The following is a 10844-nucleotide window of genomic DNA, read 5'->3' as shown; positions in this document are numbered from 1 at the left end:
TTTAGTTTCATTTCACTTCTCTGTTAATAACTTACATGAAACGTGTTAAAAAGGAGTTTTTATGTAAACATTTTTAGACATATTGCCAAAAACCTTCTGAATATGTTGTCTTGCATGATATTCCTGACAATAAGACAAGGACAATTCGACTTCTATGTATTTATATTAAAAAAATAATTCGTCCACATATCCCCTATTGAAAAATTAATATTTCCTAAAATTCTACCATGATAGTGGATAAAACTGATCTATATACCACGGGGTAACTGAATCTAAACTAAAAGAAACATTTTATTCACAGGCATTCATCATTGAAGAGGTATTAAAAATGTACAATATAGACTTTATTTCCAATAAGGATTTCAAAGCACAACAGTAGTTTCCTTCCTTGGACTGATACCCGACACTAATTTACAAATTATGGTCCTTATTTGATATAGATTACTAATTGGTAGCCAGGTAGTTACAAGAATAAGTTGCCTGCTGGCTACTTGTTCTTATATACCTGTTTACCACTTAGTAATCTTATTAATTAGGGTTGATAATTTGTATAAATTTGTTGAATTCTAAATTAGTGTTGAGTGCCAGTTTAACTGAGGGAACTATTGTAGTGATACGCGTTATTGGAAATAAAGTCTATATTGTGAAACTTTGTAATTATAATATCAATTTCCTTTTCCCAATTTAATTTTTTTTTCCTTGGGATCCTGTTGGAGGCAGCATTTCAGGACTGTAATGCTTCGCCGCTGCTCCAAAACTAAAAAGTCTATGTATTCCTTATACAGTGTGACCCATTTTTAATGGAAACACCCCCCTAAAATTTGAAGTTGTAAATCGATTTTAATAATTTTTTTTAAATGTCAAGTACTAAAAGGTCTACCTTGGGACAAAATTTGAAATGTTTATTTATTTTTTTATTAGCGATTTTTTTATTGAAAAAAATCACTACGCCACTGAATTCAGAGTGCCTCTAAATAGGTGTGACCAAAATTTCATGAAAAAGTATTCATTATTAACAAAGTTATGACAACTCAAAAATTCGAAAACTCACAACTAAAAGTCACAATATATCATTTTTTTTATGATTTCAACAATAAAGTGCTGCCAGATGAAAAAAAAAACAAATAGCGTAAATATTTTTAATGAAAATAACGGAATTACATTCACACAATTCAACTAACAATGAAGTAAAAAATTTACGCTATTTGTTTTTTTTTTCATCTGGCGGCACTTTATTGTTGACATCATAAAAAAATATTCTCATGGCTATATCTGTTGATATAGGGTGGTTTTTTTAACTGTTAGCTGTGTGAGTTTTCGAATTTTTGAGTTGTCATAACTTTGTTGATGATGAATATTTTTTCATGAAATTTTGGTCACACCTGTTTAGAGGCACTCTGAATCCAGTGGCGTAGTGATTTTTTCAATAAAAAAAACCGCTAATAAAAAATCCCGATTTTCGACTAAGAAAAAATATCGTAGTATGCCCTGAAACTTTAATAAACATTTCAAATTTTGTCCCAAGATATACCTTTTAGTACTTGACATTTCAAAAAAAAATATTAAAATCGGTTTACAACTTCAAATTTCAGGGGGGTGTTTCCATTAAAAATGGGTCACACTGTATGTTTCAATTCCCTATAGCAATCATAGCAGAAGAAAGAAAGTGAAATAGACGGTACAATAAATACGAGTTTCATCTGGACTAAATTAAAACATGATCATCAAGAATCAGACAAAGCTATAGGACATGCTATAATCCCTGGAATGAGCTGGCATATTGCACCAAAAGGGGAGCAGAGCAAAAAAGGAAGAATGGAAAATGAGTTTCTTAGGTTATGTTATGTTTTAACCCAGAATTTTAGGCGAATTATCAAATTTTAATTATTGTTAAAATGACTCTTCGTATGAGTAAAATCGGCAGAAATATTGTTAGATACACCTTAGATTCAGTTTCACCATTCTCTACAACCATACCAAAAGTGAAAAATAAAAAAGGGGAATTGGTCATTAGTTGTAAACGTAATGAGTTTAACCATTATAGTTTGGTGCATTACGGTAATCTGGATGAAGTACCTTTAGCTTCAAAAGGTTGGAATCATTCGAAAGCTAAAGGAGACTTCTTTACTGTTCTTCCTAGTCAGAATCAGCCTGAAGAGAACATGTATTCCTTCAATGATATGGGAATACATAAAAACATCATTGATGTAATGAAGAAAGAAGGAATAGATAAAGCAACAGAATTCCAGTATAGGGCCGTTGAAGGTGTTAGATCAGGTGCGTATTCATTGAGGTGACAGATTCAGTTTGTTTATATTTAAAATCTTCATTATCTGTTTAAAAAATCCAACTGGTTCACGTAAACTGTATTAACTCCAAGAAACTTGAGTTAACGATAAGGGATTCAATAATATTTCGCAAAAAAAATCAATGTTTCTATCATGTTGGCCCTATAAAGACCTCTTGATGCACTCATGAATTTTTTTCTAACAAAGGTATCTGTGATCGATAGATTGCAGTATTTGACTTTCGGCGTTAAACAGTAAAACAGTCAAGAATGTTCTACTGTTTGTATATTTTAGACCCATTCAAACAGTTCAAGTGAGGTGTATAAGGCAGGTTCAACCATATGCTTTCTTTACTTCAATACATAAAGGAAGTCTTACTTTACCTTCCATATTTTAAGTTTAAACTAAGTTTGATACGCTAGGAACAAAAAAATAACTCTGAGTGATACATTTGAATTATGTATTATTTACTCTTGGAAGTTATTTTATTCTTTTCTCATTCATTCAGAGATATATATTAGTTAGAGACTATCGATAAAGAATTTGTTGATATCATAAATGTCGGAATTGAAGAGATATCAGACAAAATCACTTTTTCATATGGAATGATTCTATGGAATTGCGATTTTTCCCCAAATACAGGTAATTTATTTTAAGTGACAACATTCATGCACAAGCATAGATCTGAGGTCTGAATATACTCTTGAGAGTTTCCCAAAACACAATATTATGAATTCTGGCATTAATTTTTTTATCATGAAAACTATTAGCCCCAATATCAATTTGTGTGGAAAAGCACACTTCATAATTTATTGAGTGGAGTGCGGTTTACACATTTTCTTCATACCAAATGATCCTATAATGATGTGATTAATCTGTTGAAAATATGTTTTTCCATTATCCAGCTGTTGACAACTGTCAGGAGTCGAAATGTGTCAATGTTATGGTTTGTCGGATCATTTTTGTGTATGGCTTGCCAGCTTCCTGAAAGAATGTTTCCTGCAAGTGACCGTCAATGGATATCTCTTGAAAACTTATACCATCAACACTGGTGTTCCCCAAGGATCCATATGGTCTCCAACCCTCTATTTATGCTATATCAACGACTTATTGACAAGAATCCAAACAAAAACAAGAATCCAATTTTTGCTTTGCTGACAATAGCACACTTGTCACGTCACGCCTGATTGGAGACGCGAACATCACTTGCAACCTTGATAGCCTGGAACATCAAAGAAGAGTTGGAGATAGTGACTTGGCACATTTGATTCCACCATATCAGAAATACGCGACGGACTGTGACTGCTCTTAGTTTTGAAGTTCAACTCAGTAAACCTTGAACTTCACTGTTTAAGAACTCTTTCATTTGGAGAACTGCGTTTGTGTGGAATGAACTTCCTGAGAACATTTTTCCAAATGAATTTGATCTCCAGCGATTCAAATCCAATGTGAATCGTTACTTTCGTACAGGCACCGCTCTTAAAGGCGCCTTAAGGATTTTCCTGTAGTGCTTGTGTTTTGTCCTTAAAAAATGCGATTTCTAGTATTTATAGTGTAGAAAGTATTTACAAAGATATGTTGTTTCTACTTCTGCAAAAATCACACGAACTACCTACTGAATAGTTGTCTCTATCAACAAATCTGAATTTATTTTTAGGGAAGAAACAATTCTAAAAAATATTTATGTGTTATTAGGGGATCATGTCATGTTAGCGGCTGAAACAGGATGTGGAAAAACTCTTTCATATCTCCTACCTATTATTCATGACTTATTAGAAAACAAAGCTACAGCTCCGAATACTCCAAAGGCTGTTATCATAGTGCCAAACAGAGAATTGGCTTACCAGGTAGGAGAAGTTGCTCGAAATCTCTCTGACAGTGTTGGACTCGTCTCCAAAATTGTTATTGGGGGCCGAACAAAATCGTTGATGATGAACCCAGTTTTTGAAGATATAGATATTCTTGTTGCTACACCAGGATCCCTTGGAAAACTCTCTACCGTAGGAATATATAAACTAAATGAGGTTTAGTATATTTTTGATAATGCTTTACAAAATTCTTGCAACCAAAAAATCAGTCACTGTTTTTTATTCATTTTAAGGCCAAATACACAGTCTTAGATGAGGCCGATACATTGATGGATGACAGTTTTGTAGAAAGAATCTCTTCGCTAATACGAAGGTTATCCCAGTCTCAAATGATTTTAGTCACAGCAACCTTACCAAGGACTTTCCCAGAAATACTGGTACCATATGAAAATTCACTGAGGCATGTGGTGTCTTCAAAAATACACAAACCGTTACTCAATATAACTCAAAAATTCCTTAGGCTAACGTTATCTTCAAGGGCAGCCAATTTACTCCAGATGGCAAAAAAAAATAAAGATCCCATGATTGTATTCTCAAATAGAAATCAGACTTGTAATTGGGCAGCTCTGTTTCTCAATGAGAATGGAGTAAGTTGTGCGAATATAAATGGTGATATGCACCAGGCACTTAGAATAGAACAATGGAACAAGTTTGTGAGTGGACAGGCTCAAATACTGTCAGCTACAGATGTTGGCAGTAGAGGTCTCAACACCATTCAGGTGAAGCATGTTATCAACTACGATTTTCCCTTGTATGCTGCCGATTATTTGCATAGAATAGGAAGAGTAGGAAGATTGGGTAGTCACAGTTCATGCAAGGTAACAAACTTTATCGTCGGCCAAGAGGAAATAAAACTAGTTCAACAAATTGAGGTTAGTAAAAGTTGAGGATTGTATGTGTCTTTTGAGAGAGAGGAACCACCATATGCATTTAATAATTAGAGCTAAAGTGTCTAATAAATGAAATCACTTTTTCCATATTGAAACTAAAGTACTCTCAGTGCAGAGAGACAAAACGTTAATTCTGGTGTGGAAAAAGTGAAGTCTTTAAATTTATTTTATGCCAAAGGTTCCAATTCTACCTACTAAGAGAAAAAGTAGTTGAAAAATAAAATACTTCAATACTAAAATATTTTTTCCTAAATAAATTGATATATGTAGCCGTTACTATGTGGAGATGTGGTAGGACATCATCATGAAAAATGATAATATTTTCTATGTTTTTATACTCGCCTTTTTCAGAGATACTGTACAACAGCTGAATCAATTCTTGATATTTATAAATATTCTTAATAGAAACATACAGTTTACACTCAAAACAGAGTTAGAACTGACCACCACACATAATCATAATAAATTAGAGTTAAGTATATTCAGAAAACCGAGCCATACAGACATTACAATCCCAAGTGATTCTTTCCATCTTGACGGATATAAATTAGCAGCCTACTATTCAATATTACACAGAGCATTCTCGTTACCTTCGTCTGCTAACAATGTAGATAGGAAAATTAAAACAAATATACAGATAGGACAGACTGATGGTTTCAACACAGTCACAATCCAAAAGTTAGTCAGAAAACGAAGCCTCAAATTTAAGTACAGATTAATATACTCCCAAATCAAATAATCAGAAATGAAGAAATTTGTAACTTTAACATATTTTGGTATGAGAACAGAGACAATTATTGTGGGATTTTTTAGAAAAAAACAATGTGGAAGTGGCATTCAGGCCGCATGCCAGGCTATCTAATTTCCTTTTTAATGCCAAAGATGGAGTAAACAAGATGGAGAAATCTGGAGTTTAAAAGCTTAAGTGTCCGGAGAGTAATAGTTTTTAAGTGGGAGAGTATGGCCAAAATTTCTCTAAACGGTATGCTGAACATGAAAGGTCCTTCAGACCAGGTCTAATCGCTGTTGTACAGGTTTATAAGGGTACACATTATTAATCATTTCAGTTTAATATATCTGTTTGAAAATATCCTTATACCACAAATACACGTGGTAGGAAATTAATTCTCATTTTTCCTATTTTTTACTGTTTCTTTTTTTGAATGTTGAAAAAATTTTGTATGGATTTCAATTCTTTAATCATTTTTATGACTTTATTTTTTTTATTGTAATAATATCTATGTGTGTACTGTGTGGGATAATAAATGATGAATATTTTTCAGCTTGCAATAAGGAGAAACCAACCTCTTGAAAATGTTGATGGAAATATAACAAAAATAGTACAAAGGAAAATAGCTAGGAAAATGAGTCAAAGTATTTGAAACTTGATTATATATTTGTGAAGTACAGTTTAAGTTTTTAACTAGATTCGTTTTATTTCCTAGTAAAATATTTTTGACAAATATTTAAAAAAATAAAATGTTTCAAATGAACAGTTACAAAACCCATACATGCTTTTTAAAGAATCGTTCAAGGCTTTTGAATTAAACTGCTCATGTGAAAATGTCATATTAGTTTTTGAATACATTTGTCACGAATTTTTATCAAATAATGGCCAATTTATTTACAAATCCAACTAGTAATTGCTGGAGTTAACAGCATTTAGTGATATGTTTTCTGGTACTGTAATATTTTGTTTGGTCTATTGAAAACACCTATGAAGAGGCAGTTAGTCTGAATATTTTTAACCAAATAACCTTAAGAATGCGGGTGAGACGTTCGTTCATAGAGTCATTTTGAGAAAATGAATTGTTTCAATTTGATATGACTCAACTGAACACTGAACACAAGAGGAACAACATATATTGTTCTGTACTAGAAATCATTATTTACCACACCGAACTGGAACAAAATATATGCGAAAGTAGCATGTTCCTCTTCATATCAGAAGAGACAAATCCTTTGTTGTTGGTAGACTTATGTCATTGTATGATGACGTGTAAATAAACACGAGATCTAGTCAATACTATTGATTATTAGAACAGACTCAATGGTTTGTTCTATTAATAAATCTTAGACAGTTCACTATGATTGTAGATATGGTCCAGTAAAGCTGGATGATGTAGTTCCTAGTTATCTATGCACATTGTGTATAGTCGAAGTAACCTGTATTGTGAATAGTTTAAGCTATCGGCATCTCAAAGGCAAAAAAAACCAATACAAAGAAATAATGCCGATGCCAACTAGTCCACGTGGACTGAAGAATTGGCTTTGCCTTTTATACCTGAAGATAACCGCCATCCTGCATTAAGTATCTAAATAGCTGATATACACATCAAAGAAAAGAAATTCAAGTTAAACCAATCAAACATCACATATAACTTCAGGAAAGCGAACTTTCCATCTTTGTATGGAGATATAGAGGAAACTGATTGGAATAATTTAGGACGTTAATAAATTAGTCGTTAACCTATATTCAATTTTATATGGCATTTTTGAGGATCATATACCCAAATTCAAATTCATGTTTATCCTAAATGGTTTTATTCTGATATAAAGAACATTAAACAGAAGGCTAAATTCAGAAAAAAATTCAGGAAATTTAGACGTGATGAGGATAGATTTGAATTCCAACGTTTGTGTGCTTTGATTAAAAGCCAAATAAAAACCGCACATGATAACTATCTTGCTAACATACAAACAATGTTGTTTAGAGATCCTAGCAGATTATGGACATATGTTCAGTCTAAGAATAACAGCACAAGAATACCAGGACCAGTAACCTACTTAGGAAACAAACTCGAGAATCCTCAAGATATTGTTGATGCCTTCCAGTAATTTTTTCAGTGAGGTGTATTCAAAATCGGGCTCACTATTGAACAAAGTTGGTACAGTGAATAATAATGTTCATATTCATTTGCAACATATCTGCAACTAAAAAACTAAAGGACAAACTGACATCAGGCCCAGATATGATCCCATCATTTTTGTTGAAGGATTGTGCAGGAGCATTAGCAAAACCTTTAACGAGAATTTTCAATTCATGTCTGATATCTGGAACATTCCCAGATATTTGGAAATTAGCTAAAGTATGTCCTGTATACAAAAGTGGTGAAAAATTATATATAGAGAATTACAGACCCCATATCTATTTTATGTATGTTTTCTAAAATTTATGAGATTATTTTATATAATCTTCTGTTCAACGGCAACTATCTCAACATTAACATGGATTTGTTACTAAGCGTTCTACTGTTGAAAATCTAGTCATTATTACTCAGTTTATTTCCGAGGTATTAGATAACAATGGCCAAGTTGATGTTATATAGGACACGGATTTCTCTGAAGCATTTGATAAAAATGATCATGTTATCTTGCTCAATCAACTGATGACTTTCGGTTTTTCGAATACTGCCTGTCAGCTGATGTAATCCTATCTGACATGTAGAAAACAATTCGTGTCCTATAACGGTTAAAAATCTAGAACATATATAGCTTCTGGTGTGCCTCAGGGCTCCTAGTTCCTTTTTTGTTTTTATTGTTCATTAATTACTTATGGGAAAGTTTAGCTTGTGAGTGGTTATGCTTCGTGGATGACTTGAAATTATTTTCTATAATTAAGGAAGTAGGTGGTTGTATAAATCCCCAATCTCAGTTGAAATTTCTTGTTGATTGGTGTAGCAATAATAAATTGAAACTCAATGTGGAGAAATGTAAAGTAGTGAGTTATAGTAAAAAAAAAGGTGTTTATACATTCCCGTATGTAATACAGGATTCAGATCTGCTGAGATGTAATGAGATCAAAGACCTAGGAGTAATATTCGATCATAAATTAACATTTGGTAGACATATTTCACAAAAAGTTTCAGAATATCTCAGAGCTTATGGTTTCATTATTAGAAATTGCAGAAACTTTCATAATATTAAAGACATGAAGCTGTTGTATTTCACCTACGTACGTTCGAAGATAGAATATGCAAGCATCGTCTGGAGTCCATTCTATGAGATTCATAACATAGCCATTGGAAGAGTTCAAAGAAAGTTTTGTAAATTTCTAATTTTCGGAATAGATGGTTCTTACCCTGAGATCATCAATAATGATGTCATATGAACTTTGGAACTTTTTAGTTTAGAGCATCGCAGAAAATGTGCGTCGCTTATATTTTTATTCAAGTTAGTGAATGAGAGAGTTGACTGTCTAAAATTCTTGAACAAATTATCTTCAATGTATCAGGGCCAGCTTCAGGATATCAATCCATTTTTAGACCTCTCAGAGCAATAACTAACATTATGCTCAATTCCCCAATATATGTTATGTGCATAAATTTCAATAGCATTTGTGCCCATGGTGATTTATTCTTCACTAACCTTCATAACATTATTAGAATTGGTAACGTGTACTTGAAGAAGGTAATTAGAATAATTTTTTCTTTTTTTGTTTATTTTATTTTTCGTTTATAGTTAAGTATTGTGAATAAAATTTTATATGTACCTGTAAATAATAATAATAATAACAAATATGCTTTATTGTCCAAAGAAAAGTTCTTATTGACAAAGTTTTGGTGAACATTTTGAGAAAGAAAAAACATAGTCAAGTGCATGAAATCAGAATATAAGCTAGTAGATTGATAAAAATATCTAAGAGTCCTACCATAAATATAAAAATTTTGAAAGTCGCATTTTCTGAACAACATTGGATTACATACGATATAAATGCAATATAAACAAAATAACATATGTAAATGAATATATATATATATATATATATATATATATATATATATATATATATATATATATATATATATATATATATATATATATATATATATAAATAAATAGATTAGTACTTTTTGATCATTCCCATATTGATTTCAATTTAAGAGCCACCGGTATACAGCTGTTTCAGCCTATTGGGCATCGTCAGTACCGGGCAGGCGGTCCTCGATTGAAGACAAAATGAGAAAAAACCAAGAAAGTACTTGATAGAAATAGCTGCGTAAACGCAAGCGAAACATAAGTGGAACCACCTATTGGTGTGACACCCAAGTCAACTTGCCAAGTTTTTATGTCAGTGTTGGTGGTTTGACCAATCAACCGACAACTGCGGTGGCAGTAATTTGGGAAGCTAACCTGAAATGTCATCGGAAAACGAATCACATGTTTCTAGAAATGATATGAAATCTAGAAAGGTTAATGCAGTCAAGCTGCTGGAAAATAATTCCATGAAAATCAAAAAATAAATAGATTAGTACTTTTTGATCATTCCCATATTGATTTCAATTTAAGAGCCACCGGTATACAGCTGTTTCAGCTGTATATATATATATATATATATATATATATATATATATATATATAAATTGAAATCAATATGGGAATGATCAAAAAGTACTAATCTATTTATTTTTTGATTTTCATGGAATTATTTTCCAGCAGCTTGACTGCATTAACCTTTCTAGATTTCATATCATTTCTAGAAACATGTGGATTCGTTTTCCGATGACATTTCAGGTTAGCTTCCCAAATTACTGCCACCGCAGTTGTCGGTTGATTGGTCAAACCACCAACACTGACATAAAAACTTGGCAAGTTGACTTGGGTGTCACACCAATAGGTGGTTCCACTTATGTTTCGCTTGCGTTTACGCAGCTATTTCTATCAAGTACTTTCTTGGTTTTTTCTCATTTTGTCTTCAATCGAGGACCGCCTGCCCGGTACTGACGATGCCCAATAGGCTGAAACAGCTGTATACCGGTGGCTCTTAAATTGAAATCAATATGGGAATGATCAAAAAG

General features: G+C 32.4%; 1 protein-coding gene across 2 annotated transcripts; it reads left to right on the top strand.

Annotated features, from left to right (window-relative positions):
- The first annotated feature begins 1639 nt into the window (after window positions 1-1639).
- On the top strand, window positions 1640-6469 carry Dbp21E2 (putative ATP-dependent RNA helicase Dbp21E2). 2 transcript variants are annotated; one of them, XM_023170280.2, is made up of 5 exons: window positions 1640-2277; window positions 3984-4312; window positions 4390-4556; window positions 4617-5028; window positions 6330-6469. In XM_023170280.2, the coding sequence occupies exons 1-5, from the start codon at window positions 1896-1898 to the stop codon at window positions 6426-6428; spliced, it is 1389 nt and encodes a 462-aa protein (XP_023026048.2). In that variant the 5' UTR covers window positions 1640-1895; the 3' UTR covers window positions 6429-6469. The 2 variants fall into 2 exon arrangements, with proteins under 2 accessions (XP_023026048.2, XP_023026047.2); XM_023170279.2 differs by having other exon boundaries at window positions 1643-2277; window positions 4390-5028.
- Window positions 6470-10844: the final 4375 nt, after the last annotated feature.

The sequence above is a fragment of the Leptinotarsa decemlineata genome, unplaced genomic scaffold, assembly GCF_025532065.1.
Source record: "Leptinotarsa decemlineata unplaced genomic scaffold, Ldec_3_MD MMD2_tig00026314_RagTag_RagTag, whole genome shotgun sequence".
NCBI lineage: Eukaryota > Metazoa > Arthropoda > Insecta > Coleoptera > Chrysomelidae > Leptinotarsa > Leptinotarsa decemlineata.
Note: the sequence above shows the minus strand (reverse complement) of the source record. Positions and strands in the feature narration are given on the sequence as shown.